General features: G+C 48.7%; 6 protein-coding genes across 6 annotated transcripts; 3 read left to right on the top strand and 3 right to left on the bottom strand.

Annotated features, from left to right (window-relative positions):
- Positions 1 to 7,312: 7,312 nt before the first annotated feature.
- On the bottom strand, positions 7,313 to 8,098 carry N7487_001355 (uncharacterized protein; the record flags this gene model as incomplete). Its single annotated transcript, XM_056869103.1, has 3 exons — positions 7,313 to 7,474; positions 7,531 to 7,899; positions 7,967 to 8,098. The coding sequence occupies 3 exons, from the start codon at positions 8,096 to 8,098 to the stop codon at positions 7,313 to 7,315; spliced, it is 663 nt and encodes a 220-aa protein (XP_056733887.1).
- A 295-nt stretch (positions 8,099 to 8,393) lies between these two features.
- N7487_001354 (putative alcohol dehydrogenase) lies at positions 8,394 to 9,554 on the bottom strand (the record flags this gene model as incomplete). The annotated part of the gene is made up of 2 exons (XM_056869102.1): positions 8,394 to 8,690; positions 8,745 to 9,554. The coding sequence occupies 2 exons, from the start codon at positions 9,552 to 9,554 to the stop codon at positions 8,394 to 8,396; spliced, it is 1,107 nt and encodes a 368-aa protein (XP_056733886.1).
- An 854-nt stretch (positions 9,555 to 10,408) lies between these two features.
- N7487_001353 (uncharacterized protein) lies at positions 10,409 to 10,828 on the top strand (the record flags this gene model as incomplete). The annotated part of the gene is made up of 2 exons (XM_056869101.1): positions 10,409 to 10,534; positions 10,598 to 10,828. 2 exons carry the CDS (start codon positions 10,409 to 10,411, stop codon positions 10,826 to 10,828), a joined length of 357 nt encoding a protein of 118 aa, XP_056733885.1.
- Positions 10,829 to 11,473: 645 nt separating this feature from the next.
- Positions 11,474 to 12,664, bottom strand: N7487_001352 (uncharacterized protein; the record flags this gene model as incomplete). Its single annotated transcript, XM_056869100.1, has 1 exon — positions 11,474 to 12,664. One exon carries the CDS (start codon positions 12,662 to 12,664, stop codon positions 11,474 to 11,476), a length of 1,191 nt encoding a protein of 396 aa, XP_056733884.1.
- Positions 12,665 to 13,517: 853 nt separating this feature from the next.
- On the top strand, positions 13,518 to 13,900 carry N7487_001351 (uncharacterized protein; the record flags this gene model as incomplete). The annotated part of the gene is made up of 2 exons (XM_056869099.1): positions 13,518 to 13,735; positions 13,780 to 13,900. 2 exons carry the CDS (start codon positions 13,518 to 13,520, stop codon positions 13,898 to 13,900), a joined length of 339 nt encoding a protein of 112 aa, XP_056733883.1.
- A 166-nt stretch (positions 13,901 to 14,066) lies between these two features.
- Positions 14,067 to 18,844, top strand: N7487_001350 (GYF domain-containing protein; the record flags this gene model as incomplete). Its single annotated transcript, XM_056869098.1, has 4 exons — positions 14,067 to 14,161; positions 14,305 to 14,731; positions 14,792 to 18,467; positions 18,528 to 18,844. The coding sequence occupies 4 exons, from the start codon at positions 14,067 to 14,069 to the stop codon at positions 18,842 to 18,844; spliced, it is 4,515 nt and encodes a 1,504-aa protein (XP_056733882.1).
- Positions 18,845 to 19,038: the final 194 nt, after the last annotated feature.

Here is a 19,038-nt window from a genome sequence, read left to right as displayed (position 1 = left end):
AATAAAAAAGCTTCACCGGCAACCTTGTTATATTTTGGTTTGTTTTTTATTCCCCCTTATATTTAGCTCCCCTACATGCGTTTCGGGTATTATTCCAAGCCCGAACCCTTTTTTACAACGTAATCATTATTTTTTCCAGTACTTTCTTTTCCTTACTGTGGAATATGATCTGAGGTTGATCCCTTTGTCAGCATCCTCCTTACGCCGAACCTTGGATATCTGCGCCGAACGAATGTGGAAAAAAGACCCTTCTTTCTCTCGGTTCTCCAGATGCTCCACTTCCGATCTCTACCATAGGGTCCGTCACGATCGTACATCTCGTGTCGTCATGTCGGTCAATATGACAATTCACATTTTATTTTATTTTGTTTATTTTATTTTCCTCTCCCCGACACGAGGCTGCATGTACGAAATGTACTCCCACGACATAGATTCTCAATACTCCGTACTACAGATGAGTGAAAGTAAATCCCCATATATTTCCCGATTGAGCCAGGTCGTAGCCTTGCGAGGTTCCAAGGTTTTCCGGATGAGAATTGGGATCTTGGAAACTGTTAAGCTTACCGTCATCTGACCTGAATGTAAATAGAAACGAATACGGTATGAAAGGCCTAAATAACGACCTTGGTAATCCAACAGGTTTTCCAACTGAAAAAAAAAAAAATAAAAAAAAAAAAACCAAGAAAACACGAAGGGTCTAAGTTTAGCACACCTTGCATTTTTTCAGGTGACTCGGTGGCCTGACTATGCAAGGGTTCCACCCTGTGATTGGTTATTTTGGTCCCCCCTAGACCCGATCAGGTATCACCTCTTGACCCCGGGCATCCGTGCTCCCCTCGAGGTAACGGAACCGTTCCATTATCAGCTGGCCACTTGGGCACTCTGCACTGTCACCTCACCTTCTCAGTGATATATTTAGACATCTTCATCAAGATATATAAATATCTCTATCAGTTCAATATGACTACATATGTATGTAGATGTAAATATATTCAGATGCATATACATGTACACAAATTCCTATTCCAACGGCTCCCGGCCCACGGGCTCCCCCGTGTTGATCAACCCCATGCGTAGGAGATCATTGTTCGACAGGAGAATTACCCGACGCAGCGCGTCAAGGGCTGCAGTTCCGTAAGAACGTCAACCATGTTATTATTACAGATGCAGATGCAAGACGCAAGACGCAAGATGTTGGAAATAGAATCTAAAATGCCCGTTAAGGATTTCTTCAATTGAGTAATACGGGCTCTGCCTCTATGAGATCATAGACAAGGATACGATCTATATGTGGAAGTGTGGAAGGAACCTCGGAACGGAAAGAAGTTTATTTCTCTCTCCTTTGAGAAGAAAAACAAAACAAAACAAAGGAAAATATATATAAATAAATACAAAGAAAAGAAAGAAAACACGCTAAACTAAAGAGGCGTTAACGGTTCGGATGCACAACTCCGGATTCATTATTTCGTGCAGCTCCATGTTATTATATGTTGTATATATTATAAGAAAGGGATTAAAAAAAAGGGGGGGATAAAAATGTGATGAAGTTCCTATCGATAAGCTATGCGCTTGACTCCGCGATTTTGCCACGTTGAAGACAGTCCCGTCCAGTGGACACGAGATTCAATGTTCTATGGTACGAATTACGGAGTACGGAGTACGGAGTACAGGCTACGGAATATCCAGAGTAGTATTTATGAACTCATCCAGGTTAAACACTGAAAATTCGGGAATGGGGCTCAGTCGAGCAATACAGTGGAGCGCGCCATGATCAGCAATCTGACCAAGAAGCTTCAATCAGATCAGCGATCGCATCCAAAACGGTCAACGGCTTCTTCACACTTTTTCGGTTAAATGGTTTACTAGACTATTGTTTTGGTACCTTCCTTCTTTGCTATTCGTTACAAGGTACTTAATAATGTTCCCTCCATGCATCCATGGATGTTAATCTAAATGTACTCTGTATTAATGTTGATGTTCATATACTCCCAACCACCCACCCAACCACCTCAAATATCAAACAGAGCAAGGAGCATCTCATCAAAGGGACCAATCTATATCAAATCCCACTTATCCCTTTCGAAATTCTAAAAACCACCCAATGAATAATCTTATTAGTTTGTACGGAATATGAACGGGGAAATCTTTTCCAATCGGCGTTTGCACACCTTTAATTCGGTCAATCTTCGGGAGCAAGATTCAATCTCCACATCAACAATCCAACCTCCCCCCGATACCCCCGAATTCGCCAAAAAAGGAAGGAAAAAAGGGAAATCAAAAGAAAAATCTAAATTAAATTAAATAAGACTATTGCCCCGAAGTATACCTTGTATCCATCTGCTAACTAGCGTTTCAAGCCACAAAGAATTTTCAATTCCGTCGGCTCATCCACATCCTTCGAAGCTTCCAAAGAAAAAAGCGGATCACTATAAACCCTCCAGGGCTTCGGAGCTGCAACCTTGTTTGGAGCCGTCAATACTATACTCGACACTACCATTGGCAGACAAGGGCTCCATCAACATATCCATTCTGATATTATTGAAAGTGGATAACCATCATCCACTAAGGCTTCGGGCTTTCCGGTTCCTGCTTTTATCTTTTATTGTCTATCTTTCTGCCTATTAGCAAAACCCCCGCGCCTATTAAACGTTAATTTATTAATTTATTAATTTTATTATTATGATTAATATTCACTCCGTTCTCCGTACATTATTTCGCATCAAACGATTTGCTACGGAGTATGCTTTGCATCTTCAACCTTGGTCCCTTATCCGCCCACTCCGTACCACTTCCGGAGTAAAGGGTTACAGGTAAACTGTATCTGCCCTTCCTAGCCAATATTTGGAATATGCAGGTACAACCGCACTATTGCCTGCGCGTCTACTTCCTTATCCCGTCAATATTATGTACGTGATCTCGCCACTCGTGCCTGTGTGTATGTCTGTGCCTTTCTTGCATGTGGGGGGAGGCAACAGTGCATACTGAGCACGGGTTGAGGAGGATTATTAAATTATTGGGTAAGGATCTTCGTCGGCAATCCCTTCGAGGGATTGAAATCCCAAAATGAACAAGATGTCAGGGCTAGTTAAGTGAAGACCTTGCTGCATCGTGGGAGGGGATTGGTGCGTGGATCATGGGGAAATGCCTACCCAGGTAAACCGTCCGAGTGAAACATCGTCAGAGACATTGATAGCTCTTTCTCTCTCTTTGCCCTGGTTCAGGTTCACCACCCTTACATTTTGTGTTCAGCTCCTCCTGGTTCTATTCACGAAGGGGGAGGGACAAACGGAAACGATCCTCGATTTTCGTTTTAAAAAAAAATAAATACCGCTGCCGTTGATGGGGTCGAAGATCACCGGCTTGCCCTTGTTCACATGAGGGTCTGTACTGCACCACAACTCGGAGGAATGTGACGTGGACCCACTTTGGGGCTTGCGAGGTGGTCCGACTACTCACTTACATCTCTGGCTGTTTTAGAGAGGAGGAAGAGAGAGATTAATGCCGGGTATCTTTAGCCTACGTGAGGAAGGATCCGACTTTCGATGTCGGGTTCGTATATCATACTACCTAAAGTTGAACTATAGAGGGGAATCAAGCGCCACTCTACCCATTATGAATGGCTAATCAAAATCGCAAATCACGCCTCGGGATCAACTACATGTCTGCCATGGCCTTCTTTTTTTTTTTCTTTTCTTTTTCTTTTTTTTTTTTTGGGGCCCCCCTGCAACGAAGATCTTCTCCCACAAAATAGCCTCATTCGTCGACGATCCTTCTATAGCAGAGGGAGGTGTCACTCCGCCCTATTAGCTCCATCCTTAATAGCCACTCACAAACAGAGAATTATATAGAGGTGGAAACCGGTGCTAGCTTTAACTTTCATTAGCCCCCGAGGAAAACAGTGGTTATCAGAAGCGTACCTCCATACTCCATACGAAGAACATACATACAGAATATACAACGTACCCATACTGCCCGCGCTTCCGGGGAATGAACGTTAATAGGATTCCGCGTCTTGCCCTCTGGATAATTGGCGTTCCCCGATAAATGGAAAACGAGGTTAACCTTTTTAGGCACGGAGCTAAAAAGTTAGCAAATCCCGCCCCAATAGTCCGGTTAATACTATCTATCGGCTATATTCCATATTTGCCTGCGCTATCCTGTGTTTTCCGGTGGCAGTCTTGATAATATTTGATAACAATGAAACGCCGGATGAGAAACAAGATTATCGCAGGGACTTGCGGTCAAAATTGACAGCAGGGGATCAGTTTCACCTTTCAAACCGGAGTTTGCGGATGTCGGGATTTGTCACGGTCATATTTTTTGCGTAGAAGGTTGGCTATCGGGCATCTCCATAGGGATCCCCGATGCATCCTCCCGCCGCATCTGAATCGAAATCACTCGGGCTCGTATGTTTCAGTGGGGATATCAGAATTAGAAGGACTGCCAAGAGGTATGGTATTATCAACTTCGTGGGCTCTTTATTGCAGGATTGTCTTTAGCATGACCAATGAAGAGATTGCGCTACTCTAGGATTGTTGATCTTGTACCCACGTGGGTCTTTGTTGCTTTCATGCTCACTGCGTGTACTCCATATACAAAAAACACTTATATCTAGGGCTCTTTAAGTGTTGATCTTAGCTGATGTCGTGGATTTGATGCGAGATCCCGTGTCCTTTGAGTTTTGCCTTTTTTTTTTTCCGTCACCCTCCCCTTGTCCTCCGTAGTATCAAGCATATTTAGTCGAAACTATCTCAATTTTAGATTCCTTTAGCCGTCTGAAAAACGTGGTGGCCTAGCTCGTAACATGTACTCCGTAGCTCATTGGGTGCTAGATACGAGTCAGGGGCTGGGACGAAGATCTTCGTGGCGATCCGGTTCGGAGTACAGCATACAAGCTTGGGTGGGATCGGGGATTCGATAGATATTGGAGGTATGTTTACTCCGTACGGGGTATATATTTTTGCGATATCATATTTGACTTTTCGGTGGGGTATAATAGTATATCAATTTTCGCTTAATGTTATTTTAAAATTGAACCAGAGGGATATAAATGGTGGTAGGAGTAAATATATGTTGGTTGACAGAGAGTATATATATAACCACATCACACCAAAACAAAAAAGAAGAGAATTCGACAATTTCACCTCGGCAAGCGCCATAATGACAAGCGTCACCCAAAACCCGATCCTCAAATCAAGTCGTGGATCGAAACCATCGAAGTCGAAGTAAGTTTCAGGTTGATGGAACCCGAACGTCAACTCTACCAAACCCTGTCACTCTACTCCGTAGTGAACCTTTGAACCTATGAAACTCTATTTTTCGAGCTCCATATCCACGTTTATATTGAAGTTTCGCCCCCAAACTCTAAGTAGAAACCGAACGTTGAACGTCTAACGTACTCGGTGGTCCATAGTATATCGGACTCCGTAGTACATCCGTGAAAGTGGAGTAGCGTATATAATCTCACCAATCAGAACCAAGGAAAACTAAATCCCGGGATCCCAGGACCCATTCTTTGACCTTTTTTCGCACATCCAATTTTGGCAGCACTTTCGTATCAATCCAAACCATACCAAATCGAGTTCGCTGCTTCGCTGGTAGCTCCAGTCAACCACTTCTCTTTGGTCAATCGTCGCACGCTACCACATCCTAGCCATGTTGACTTCGCTAAATCAGACGGGACAGAGTTCTGACTTGAGTAAAGTGCACGGTCTATGGGTTTATCCATTGCTTTCCACTTTTTTTTTCCATGCGCTTGTCTCCACTTAAGAAAACGTGGTTTTTGTTGGTGTTTTATGTACATATTTTGTCCCGTCAATGCCAAGCTAGGCAGCAACTTTTATCGGTTTTCTAACGCCCATGAACCATTAACCATTAACCTTTGTTAAGGTTAATTTATATTAGTGAGTACCAGCCTTTAGATTCTATGGTACATTATGTACAATATACTACGGAGTACATAATACCTTTATTTTGGTTATATAGATATACCTAGGCACACAGGTAAAGACCTATTTTCTTTACTACATCGCCCCACCTACATCCACTGGATTAGATCAAAAAAAAAGGCGCAAAAGGGGGGAAACAAGAAGAAAATAACAGAAAATAACAGAAAATAACAGCAATCCACTGCACTTGGCATCCAATTCTCAAAATAAACAGATTTACTCCACGGAAAGAATGGAAAACAAGGCAACCGACAGAGTAAATGGCATGGTGCAAAGCCGCGACCGGAAGAACATCGGTAAAATGTACAAGACTAAGCGGAACTTGAAAACTACCCTAAAACCAAAGAAGAAAAAGAAGGCCCCCCCCTAAAAAAAACCCCCCAAAATCACAAGACCATTCGGAACATATCCGAGTCGGGGTGAGTCGGGGGAAGCTGGTAGACCCTGAAAAGTGATCCACGAGGTTGATCAAGCTGCCATCTAAGAGCGTTGCGCTAGCTTCGCGCCAACCCAAATTGTTCAGCAAGCATCTTGTACATACCGCTTTAGGGCTGTCTCACTTTTTAGTTCGCACTCAGAATTTAGCATCGAGCTTAATATAGTGTACACCGTAAAGAACCAAAAAGGAGCTATTATTAGCGAACGGGAACATTATGGTACACCTTCAGAGTACGGAGTACTCCGAACTATGCAACAACCGACTTTGACACTGCGTCATGGAGTAGGATGATTGCTGGAATAGGGTTTGGGGAATCGTGACGTGGGAGTTCGTTGCAGATTGCTTATTGCTTATTGTGCATTGTTCATTGTTTATTGTTCGTTGGATTATTGGTTCGTTCACCTATTCGAACAGAATGACAGGACCAATTATCTGCCGCACCAGAGGGTTTAGCGCGTTTGATATTTAGACAGTTTTTTGTTGGTGGATTAGAGTGTTCCGTGAATACTAGCTGTGGTTACGTGGTCCATAGTCTAGGATTTGATGCAACGGTGGTAGTCTGTACTCCGTAGAGGTATGTGCGATGTCGATCGCTGAAGAAGGCTAAGACATCATCCTAGTTGTACTAGACGATTAGGGTTATTTTTTTAAAGCCATACCATGCAGTATATGACCCAAAAAGGCAGGCACTCCAGGGCTGTATTCGATAAGAATAGACTTGGCTTTATGTGGAGAGCTGAGATGAGACATAATTGATCACAACCGCACGGGGCAGAACCAGGTCGGAACACCGACCCACAAACTTCTAGAAATAGAAGATCTTCAAAGCGCTATTGTATCCACTGAACAACCTCTTTTTGGATGCTTTGCCAGGAATAGAAGGAGATGAAAAGTGAGGGATGACGAGGTGATTCGCGGGAATTCTCTAGAAGATGGAGGCGCTCTCTTGGACGGTACGGTCGTAACAGACGGGAAAAAGTTTCGACCAAAATCCATAGAGTTCTGGTCTATCGTCCCGCACTTCAATTAGCCATTTGGCGAATGCAAATTCGGTCTGGAAAGGATTCGGGCTTCGGTAAGGAGCGACCTGATCCATGTTAGTGTGGGACCCAGGTACGCTAAATCAACCCGGCAATAACTCACCTCGGAGTATCGCTGGAGAGCCTGATGATACTTCTCCGAAAGACCAAGCTTACGAAGAGTCGGCATGCGGATTCCCTTCGCCGCGATGCTGTATGCATGGTTGATATTTTCTCGCTCAGCAAATGAAGACTCTCCGATCACGACGCCGCCTGGTAGCTTCTTATGCTGATGGGCATGTGCAACCTCGATCAGACGGGTGAGCAAGTCGGCTTCCCAGTTCTCGAAAAGAGGATGGCGGAATTCTTTGATGTGTCGCTGGAGCAGCCACAGTTCACGCTTCAGTCGGACTGTATTGGCTTGCAGCTTTGCGAGTCTTCGTTCGATATGCTTGTTGAGGGTTTGAAGAGCATAGTGAGTGGCGTCGAAGGACTGTATTGACTGTTAGTATCAATAGGGAATTTCAAACGGTCGATTTTTTTCCCCGATACGGCAATACCTGGAAAATACCTTCGTCCCACGAGTCATCTAGCAAACGCCGGGAGTCCGACACATGAGGCATAGGACCATTTCCGCGAGAAACGGAGCGAGAGACTCGTCGGATGGGTATGCGGTCCCTTTGGGGGTTCATGTTGGGGGTGAGATCAGAAATGAATGAAAGGATTTGTGATACAATGAGCGAGCTCGAGATTGGGTTACTCGATTGGATTCTAATAAGAGAGGATGAGAGATAAAAGTGGCGATGATATGCTGAAGATGTAAATACATTGCGATGTGGTGATGTGGTGGTGCGTCAAGTGAGGCGGTCCAGGAGGAAGGTACGAAGAACACTCGTAGTTGCTGCAAAATATCTCAATTGATATGTATCATAAGTGTATAGACAGCTATAAAGGCATGACTTCATGGGAATCGTAGCAAGGATATGTTCACAGCTTACTGCCCGTAGACTTGCCAAACTCGATCACCAGTTTGCCGAACTGTGTGCCATTTTTCATGTCTTCGAACAGCTTGTCGATTGCGGCCAAGTCATCTAGCCCAGTCTGCAGAACTCGCGACACCACAGGGCGGATCTTCTTCGCATTGACGAACTCAATCATCTCCTTGAACTCCTTGCGAGAGCCCATCGTGGAACCGCGGACGTCAATGTTCTTGAGGACAGCAGGCATCGTAAAAGTCATTTTAGGAGACACAGTCATTCCATAGATAGAGAGAACACCGCCAGCCTGTGAATGTGAGTACTTTCATCGGTAATTGAATGAATGTCCCGTGGCACTCACCTTGAGCAACTTGACAGATTTCTCAATAGAATCACCACCAGCACCATCAATGACGGCATCGAAATTCTTCTTCCCAGCTGGGAGCATACCCAACAGCTTCTTTTCCCACCCATCTTCCTTATAACTAATACCACCGGTCGCACCTAGCTCAATGGCCTTCTGAATCTTCTCCTGGCTCGAACTCGTCACAAAGACATGCGCACCTCTGGCAACAGCAAACCGCAGCACCATCAGAGCCACACCGCCACCAATGCCAGTAATCAAGACAGCAGCACCATCCCCAGAGTTTCTCTCCCCAGCCTTGGTAATCAGAGCCCTCCAGCCCGTCAAGCCCGTCAGGGGCAGAGCTGCAGCCTCGGCATCAGAGAGATGCTCCGGGGCCTCCTCGACCTCCGAGTACTCGATGGTAATATATTCCTGCAATGTCCCCTTATCGTAAACCGTGGTGCCTCCCATAATTCGGTTTCCCGCAGCATCCTCCGGCCCGTCAGGTGAATCCTTCCAGCCAACACTGGGGCTCAAGATCACTCGCTTGCCCTGCCATTTTTCCGGGTTGGGGACGTTCGGGCCAGCGCTGACGACGGTACCAACTCCGTCTGCAAGCAGGGGCACATCGAAGCTCAGACCGGGGTAGAGGTGTTGGCGGAGGAAGACGTCGCGGTGGTTGAGGGCTGCGGCAGTCAATTTCACCAATAGCTCACCCCCTTGCGGGGAAGGCTTGGGCAGGGTGCGGAGGGAGAGCGGGTAGTAGACTTGGCCTGGCTTGCCCGGCTTGCCGTCGATTGGGGATATGTAAATTGCTTTAGACATTTTCTGGATGTGCTAGATGAAGATATGTATCAAAAAAATAAATTAATCTTGAAACCTTGAAACCTTGGAAGTCAGGGCGTTCGTGCGGGGATGCTTAAATGCTTATCGATAGCCGAGGTTGCTGGATTTGTTGATTATCTGCCTGGGGCCGACTGTCCGAGACTACTACATACACGTTGAACAATCGGTGGAAATTGGAAACAATTGTCTTTATGCCCTGATATATCTCAGAATGCAAAGCTTAAATTGAAACAAAATGTAACAAAAATGTAATGAAAAACACCAAGGTTCATACATATATGTAGCATGTTTGCCTAACATCACAGTAATATATATCCTAGCTTCGAAAAGCAAAGTAACGCGCTACCGAGCATATTCAAGAAAACACGATGCACATCAAGTAACGTCTCCTGTTACTTTGATGTCTAGCCTTTTGCAGTACCAGAAACAATGACATTGGATCCAATATAAACGAGACAAGCTAAGATGAAGGCCTGACCTGCAAGGCGAAGATCTAGACATGTTGAACATCACTATGCATGATATAATATGAGTATACCTCACTGATTATTGCATAGACAGGGATATTATACTATAGGATAGTAACTTATAGATTAGCCGTGCCTTCCATCCTAGCGACTCATAGTCTATGCCTTATCAAAGCTTAGCATACCACAGACGACTCAGCGCATCAGACGCATCGACTCGGCAACTGCTATAAAAACACAAACATTCACTTCGATCTTCTTCCTCTTTCAACTCTCATCCTGTTGACTACTCAACCCTAATCAACTTAAATCATCCCATCAACCCTCTCTATCAACTTCCACCAACTTCTATCCTTCCTATCAACCATGGCTCTGGAAAAGGCTACGACCAAGTCTCGCCCTGCCAATCGCAGTCGGCCAGCCGCCAAAAACAACTTCAAGGATGAAGAGGTAATGCTGCTCTGGAAGATCTTGAAGCTGAACCACAAAGAAGTAAGACCATTCCGCCCTCAGCTTGATTGATTGATTCATGTACCGAATTCGCATTTCGTACAGATTGATATCCCAGTTCTAGCCAAAGAGCTTAACCTTAGTGTTGGCGCTGCTCGCATGCGTTGGTTCCGACTGAAGGCCAAACTCGACGCCTTCGAGAAGAGGGCAACCGGAAACGAGACCACCACCGCCACTGCTACTGCTGCTCCTGTCGATACTACTATGGAGGGCACGAAGGGAGCTGAAGAAACCGACGAAGCCGAAGGTAGCAACAATGACGAGGATGCTAAGTGAGCATCTTGACAACTGCCTCTTATGTCTCTGTCCGTGAAGCGTTCCGAGGAGAGTTTTCGAGTTGTATTTTGTTCTTCCAAATTACAACTAAGGATTTTTTTTTGAAGACTGGAAACGAGGTGGTAGGGATATGAGAGTGATACGAGAGTACATGGAAAATGCAAAGGAGACGTTGGAATTGACATGTAAACACTCTCGTACTCGAGGATGTGATGTCTACATACCATAATTGTTCTGTATGCAACAATAAAATTCATACCATGATCTATGAAGTTATTGACAACGTAACTCCGTGGGATTGGATCTCAACCATAAAGTAGAGACAACAATAATGCCAAATAAAATATCAGATTTGAAGCCTTTATCATACCATATGAAATTGTTCGTTAAGCTAGAACTTGACGAGCGTCTCAATACACACCAAAGGCCGTAAATGAGACATAGGAAAAAGAAAAGCAGAGAGCATTTCTGAGCCTCTCACAGGGAGACGACAACCACTCCAGCATACCTCTCCATATCTAGGATTGGCATCCCAACTCGAAGAAGCTACAGACCAGTAAAAGAGAAACAAGCAAGAGAGAACAGCACGAATAGTCCTTCTATTTAAATCAAATGCAACCTCCAATCAACAAAGGCACAGTATACTCACTTCCTCCCACACACCCAGCCAATTCCACGCTCAAACCTCGGGCGACAGCGGTGATGAAAAACACAACGTGTCTCATCCACATCCCCTGGCATAGCCTGAGTGGAGGTCTCGGTAGCGGTGTCATCGTCATAAGGAGTATAATATCCGGAGTCATCCACGTGATACCCATCCATGAATAAACAGATACAATGTGGGAAATCAGGCCTGGGAGATGTAGACTTGAATGAAGACACTGGCTTTGGAGGAGGCACCTGCTTGCGGGTAGAAGCAGACCCCCTGCAAGTGCATTTCTGGCCCGGTCTGGCCCGCGGGCTGTGATGGGTCTTTTCACTCGACCGGGGAGAGCGAGTCGGAGTTTGATTCGATCTCGGCACCGGCGAAGGCACAGGCATTGAAGCTCGGCAGAGTTCCGGGTGGCTTTCGCAATATTCCGCCTTGCGGCAGTAGTGGAGTTGGACTACCGGACCGGGGCGTGGTGCTGTCGTGAACGATGCTCGAGCGGAGTTGTATCTCTGGCCTAACATGGCGGGTGGGTTAGGAAGAGGTGCGTGGGCCTCACATTGGCATATCTCCACCTGTAGATGGCGCTCTGGTTCGCGCTTTGTCGTGCGCTGGCCTGTGCGGCGTCTTCTGGTTGGCTCGTAGTCTGAGATATCACTGCTGTTTGGCGTGGTGGGACGTGTGTCGTTGGAACGGCGCTCGCGTCTTGTTGATTGACGGCTATCATAGCGTTTTGTGGTTGATTCAGAACTAGAATATTCACTGGTGTTTGGCGTGATCGGGCGTTTTTCATACGTGTGACATGGACATTCACACCGATTGTTGTAAGTGCAGGTTGTTTTCTCGACCTGTAGAGGGGATTCAGGCTCGCGTAGAATTCCATGACATCTTCGGCAGTACCTTGTGACTGCCTCATAACCAGAGTAGTCAGCGTTGCCTGGAGATTGGCAGCGTGTCCCGTTTGGGTGAACCTCGCATCTATTGCCGCAGAAGCAAGGTGCCGTTTCTGGAATGGGAGATGGTGACGGGCATCGACTGTGGACACAAAGATCCATCTCAGGTCCGTACCGAACTAGCCTAATTCGCCCGTTTCGAGAGTGTCTCTTTTCCATTGGCTCGCCAGCGAAGTACCAGCCATATTCTGTCTTGCCGGGTTTGTATTGACCAGTGAAGCTGGACTGTGCCATCCTCTTTGATCAAAAGTCGATGAGCTGTTGGATATCGGGAGACACGAGAGAGAAAATGATGTTTGTTGTACAAGAAAGCTTATGGTTCATATAAACCTGATTGGATTGTCTTGAAACGAAAGAACTGCGAAGAGGGAATTGCCGGAGAGGGGGATGTCCATTTTATAGAGTCTTGATAACATCTGTGAAGCTCTAAGAAAGTCCCGAGACTAAGCCCGTCATATCCATTTGGGCTAAAACATTCATTTTATTATTTTGTGTCTCTGTGTTACTCCTAGAGCGAGCAAAAGCGAGCAAATCCCAGAAAGCATTGTCTTGTGTAGAATGAAGCATCAAAGGACAGACAGGGGTAGTAGATATATACAAAGAACAAGACAATAATCTAGCCCTATTGACAGGCACAACAGATAATAGAATTCTTAATCCAACTGGATTATAGCCCGAATCTAAAGACATAAAATAAGACCATTGAAACCTTTTAAGACAGAGCATGTTTGCCCAGCATTACAGAGGTTGGGGAGAAAGGGATGATATTTGATGCAGTCAACCCCCCTCTATTGCATTTGTGGCACGTCTAGATGCTCTCCTTTGTATTCTTTTAGACAAAGGACTAAATCCCTACAGATGTAACTGTCAACTGTTTGGAAGGCAAAACTCCCAATCAAAAGAGGAGCGTGGTTATTGTGTGGCATACACGTCTCTTCTGTTATTTCCACATCTCTCTGTTTGCGTCAAGCCACCTAACTGCATATGTGCTTGCTATCTATAATCCTTTGGAAGTAGGGAAAAAGTAAAAATCAGGCTCAAAATGCATTTTGATTATTGAGAGACATTACTATCCTCCTTTGATACAATGTCTCTTTTTCTTTGCTGCACAGGATTGAGCCCAATGGTGCAAAACAAGGTACAAGGTACATTGGGCAGAGTATGGGGACACAGTGTTGTGCGTGTATCAGATACCTATTTCTTGGCGGTATGTAATTGTGGTTTCACCAATACACAACGCTCATCACTTTTTAAACGGCAAATCACGCGATTACTAGTAAACCCATACCTGGTATTTACCACAAGGTACATGTATTGCCACGGCCACCGCTTAATCATTTTTGCTCCAGGAAACTTCCCAAGCGAAATCGAAACTCGATCTCTCTCTTTCTCGACCTTGTTAGTCTGGCGCTCGCATATCTGCATTACCTCTCTTACAGCTCTCCGCTTCTTCGATTGACTAGCTCCTAGCTGTCATCCTCCAACTCTACACCAATTTTCCAATCTCGTGTCTTGCAACTCATCCGTTCGCATCACACATTCTCTTGCAAGCCCGCCACAGGTTTCGCGATCACTATCTCAGAATCGGTTCTTACGTGGGGGATCAACATCCGACCATAAAAGCCTCTTTACCACAATGCCTACACCACTTCCATCGAGTTTCGCTTCGGCCGCTGCTGGCAACACCCAGGACCCCAGTCGGAGGGGGGACGGTTCGACTAGCGGAGAATGGTATGCAGACACCGTTTCACCTTCCCCCAAAACCCTTCCATTAGCTGTTATTGAGCAGACTCGGTCCAATATCGTTCCATGCTGCTCTGGCCGTCAATGTTTTGAGCTCGAGATATCCGATGCTAACCTTGAATGCCCACCAGGTCTCGAAACCGCATGAACGGAGCTACGCAGACCTTCCGCCGTCCTTCTGTTGCTACCACCCCTTCTCACCACCGGGATAGTAGCCAGCCTGCATCTGCTTCGACACTCACGGCCGGCGGCGCGTACATCCCTCCACACCTGAGCTCAAATTCTTCTAGCATTGCACGGAATGGGGATGCCCGGTACTCCAAGGATCAACTTCTAGAGCTGTATAAATCGCAGCGGGAGGAGGGTACCTTGAGTAAGAACGTGGAAGAATACTTCGTGGCCGACTGGGACCCCCACACTGTGTCAGCTCCCGTTAATGGAGCATGGGGGAAGCGGGACGACCACAAGAACAACTCTGCGGGGCCCGAGGTTTGCTGGGACCATGGCGGCCAGGTCGAACCCCTCGGAATCACGGGTATGACGGAGGACGAGAGAGAGGTTCGTGTTGTGTGCTTTTGGGTCTGAGTTGAGTGCTCTTACTAAAAAACAGCTTAATAGATGTTCGCCGCTTCAGTCAACTCCCCTCTGAAGCCACCCCCCACAAACGCTGCGAAGGAAAACGTCATCCCGGGAACTGGAGGTCGCAAGTCTTCGATCTCCTATCCTCAGGGCCATATCAATAACTACACCACCTCCTCCCCTACCGCCGGTCGCCCGGGTCCCCGACGCCGGGAAACGGGAGAATCGATTGGCAACCCCATGTCTCCTACCGGTTCTAACTCCCGATTTTTCCGCGATGAGGCTAATACTGCTACTCCTCCACCTGCCCTGTTGCGTCGCAAAACTGATTTCCGAGAACCCAACCCCAAGGTGGAGGAGAAGGCCAAGGATAGCAGGGAGGATCCTGCCTCTCCCTTTGGATCCCTGAAACGCAGCTCTACCAATCCCATCAACACGGGCGTTAGTGGACCGAACTCCCCCTGGGGTTCGGCCTCGCATAATGCCAATTTCTCCCCGATGGGTGCCTTTGGGGCTTTCTCTCTTGGTTCCGGCTCCGCCTCTGGTACTCCTACGACGGAAAAGAAACCGGGTTACGGAAGTCTCCGCGGAGAGAGCAGATTCAAGGGCTTGCTGTCCAAGGATAGCTCCGAGGATATTGCCGGCTCCGCTAAGGAAAAGCCCATGGGCAACCTTGAACGTCTTGCTGAAAACGACAGTGATGGGCGTTCGCAGTCGCCCTGGGGAGATACCGTCAAGACTCGTGTCAACCGAAGCGAAACTAATCCGTTTGACGAGCCTCGCAGTGGCAGCGCTGCTCTTGGCGGGTCTCAGGATGTTGAAGGTCCTGCTCAATCTGATCTTGGGTTTGGCGCATTCGGCATGACCTCGAGCATTCCTGGATTCCGGGAGTTGATGCAAAGTCAGGAGAACTCACGGAACCCAACTCCCAGCCTGCTCCAGGGCCACGAGCCAAATAGTCCAACCAACACTAATCCTTACCAGAGCCCGCATGGTGACCGTCATGGCGAACGTGCGGAACCCGAAGATGTCGACACTGACGGATCGGATATCCAGCCCGCCCAGCATCCCGGAATCAGCGGACTTCGGGATCCCTCCAACCCATTCGGCTCGATGAGACGGGTTGGCTCAGGGATCGACCTCCCCACTGTGGACCGCAGTCAGAACTCCAGCGTCAATGCCAACCGCACTTTCTCTGGTCTCGGTGGTCTCGGCGGTCTGTCTTCCCTTGGTGGACCTTCCACTTGGTCATCTGGTGCTGCCGTCGGAACCCCCACTCGTGAACGTTCTGCATTTGTTGGTGGTTTCGGTGACCCCATCTTTGGTTCTATGGGCGATCTTCAGTCTCCTAGCTTGTCAACCCTCGGCGGAGGCGGTTTATTCAGCCCCCACACCGGTATGACTGGCACTGGAAGCATCGGCCGATCGAGCAAACTCGGTGCCCTCTTTTCTTCCATGCAGGATGAGCAAGGAAGGCCCGACTCCGTGGGCCTAGATGGACTTGACCCCTCGCAAGGCGACAAGGCGGGTCAGGCAAGCCACCCTGGTTCAACGCCTGCTTCGCAAACACCTGTCTCGGCCGTTGGGTCTATTCCAAACCTGGCTGGTCATGACATTCCTTCCAGTCAAACTCCTGGCGCAGGCATCCCTGCTTCTCAGCAGCGTACCATGGTCATGCCGGATAGGATGCGCTGGATCTACCGGGATCCGCAAGGCAATATCCAGGGCCCGTGGACAGGGCTTGAGATGCATGATTGGTTCAAGGCGGGCTTCTTCAGCCCAGACTTGCAAATCAAGAAGCTCGAGGACACCGAATTTGAGCCGTTGGCCCAGCTAGTGAGACGCATTGGGAACTCACGCGAACCCTTCCTTGTGCCCCAGATCGGCCTTCCTCATGGCCCAGAACCGACCGTTGCTCAGTGGACTAACACGACTGCTGGGTCTGCTCAGCCTCCCTTCCCGGGTAGTTTCCCAAGCTTCGGCACTACCTTGACAGCCGAGCAGCAAAATGCGCTTGAAAGACGCAAGCAGGAAGAACAGTACCTGATGGCTCGACAGAAGGAGCACTTGGCTCAGCAGCAGGCAATTATGAAGCAGATGGCTCCTCCTGGTGCTCCCTCATCCTCCATGAACCCTCCGCTGCAGCACCAGTCTAGTGCACACAGCCTTCAAAGCCAGCCTAGCTTCTCAAGCATCACTTCACCGGTTGGCTACCAGCCATCCCCGATCCAGGCCCCCCTGCAGCAGCAGTCTCAAGGCGTCCCCGGATTCTTTGACGGTGTTGCACCGAGACAGGGCGGCTTGAACGTGGGACCCGGAATGCTAGGAACGGATTTCGGTAGCCAGGATCAACTCCCCGCTCTACTTGATCGCCTGAACGTCGGCCGCCAGGATCCATTTGCCTTTGGCAGTGCTGGTTCGTTCGCTGGCCGCCAGCCGGATAACTTCTTGCAGTCGCAGCAGGTTACTCAAATGCTTCAGGATCGTGCTCAGCTTCAGCAAGAGCAGGAAGACTTTGACAAGGCCCATGAAGATGATCCATTTGATCAGCACGCTCGCGAGGAGCGTCTTCGCCAGTTCCATGCCCTTCGGGCCCAGGAAGGCGAGATGGGAATGCGCACCGCCGAAGGCCTGCCTACCCACCCTGCCGCTGCATCTCAGCAACTCGAGGCAGAGGTTGCAGCCGAGATGGAGGAGGCAGCTCAGCAGTTGACCGACTCTGTCACCGGTGCTGAGCCTCTTACTCTTTCCCAGCAAGTCCACAAGGCTGCTACCGCTCAGCGCCAGCAGCAGGAACATGACCAAAGCCACGGCCCTTCTGAATCGGTCTGGGGAAACAAGGTTGACCACGCCATGCCCCAGCCTTTCCCTCCCCCACCCTCCGCGTCGCCTCTCCCTGCACCTACCGCCCAGCGTAACCGCCAGAACGTTGCCGAGTCTCTGGCCACTGGGTCCCGCTCCCAAACCCAGACTCCCGTTGATGCTGCGCCTACCTCTGTCGCACCATGGGCCAAGGAGGCAAATGACTTGCCCAAGGGTCCTTCTCTGAAGGAGATCCAGGAAGCCGAGGCTCGTACTGCCGCCCAACGCGAGGAAGTCGCCGCTGCGGCACGCCGTGCCCAATTCCTTGCGGAGCAAGAGCGTCTCAGCCAAGCGCAGGCACAGGCAGCTCCTGGCCTTCCCTCATCGGCCAACTGGGCTAGCGCTGGATCTCCGGCCACGCCTGCCTCGGCCAGCTCCCCTTGGGCCACCAAGACCCAGCCCGCACCCACCGCCACCACCGCTAAGAAGACTCTGGCTCAGATCCAGAAGGAGGAGGAGGCCCGGAAGAACCGCGCGGCTGCTGCTGCCGCCGCCGCCGTGGCTGCGACCCCCAGCCCTCCCGTTCCTTCTTCTGTTGGAAAGCGTTATGCCGATCTTGCTAGCAAGGGCCCTGCTCCCGTCGCCGCTGCTGGCCAGGGCTCCAGTGCCTGGACCACCGTCGGTGCAAGTGGCAAGGTTAAGGGTGTTGTTCCCACTGCGCCACCCCTCGGGCCCCGCACAACCAGCGGAACTGCCCCAATTTCGCCTCTTATCGCTAAGCCCCGCCCTGTGACCACTACCCGTGCTGTGACAAGCGGCAGCACCCCTCAGTCCAACCCCAACCAGGCCATGGAGGAGTTCACCAAGTGGGCTACTCTGGCTTTGAGCAAGGGGTTGAACAGCAGCATCAATGGTGAGTTTCTTTCTCTTTATTCAATCCACACTGTTCTCCATACTAACATATCATTACTAGTCGACGACTTCGTCCAGCAATTGCTCTTCCTGCCCGCCGAGGCTGAGATCATCTCCGACTCCGTCTACGCCAACTCCCAGACTCTGGATGGCCGTCGCTTCTCGGAGGAATTCATCCGCCGTCGCAAGCTTGCCGATAAGGGCATTGTTGACCCTGTCTCTCCCAGTGCTTTCGGTGAGCAGAAGAACGGTGGTGGCTGGAGTGAGGTCGCCAAGAAGGGCTCTGCTGCTACCGTTGCGGCTGCTGCTCAGCGTGAGGAAGAGGCTGCCAGCTCTGCATTCAAGGTTGTTGCTCCCCGCAAGAAGGGCAAGCGCTAAAAGTGTGCATTGGCTTTTCCGTGCGGGAGGGTTGTTTATCCTAGTCTTGCTGGCTAGCTGAGTCGGATCTGTTGTTTCTATTTATGTGAGATACGTGTCCATGTTCGTTGCGTGTTCTCGCCGCGCTTTGTGTATCATCATCATACTTCTAGCAGCATTAATATCGGTTCTGCATTGTGCTTGTTTTTCGGATG

The sequence above is a fragment of the Penicillium crustosum genome (assembly GCF_028827405.1).
Source record: "Penicillium crustosum strain IBT 35664 chromosome Unknown utg000001l_segment0_segment0, whole genome shotgun sequence".
In the NCBI taxonomy this organism is placed as follows: Eukaryota; Fungi; Ascomycota; class Eurotiomycetes; order Eurotiales; family Aspergillaceae; genus Penicillium; species Penicillium crustosum.
This window is presented reverse-complemented; position numbering and strand designations above follow the sequence as displayed.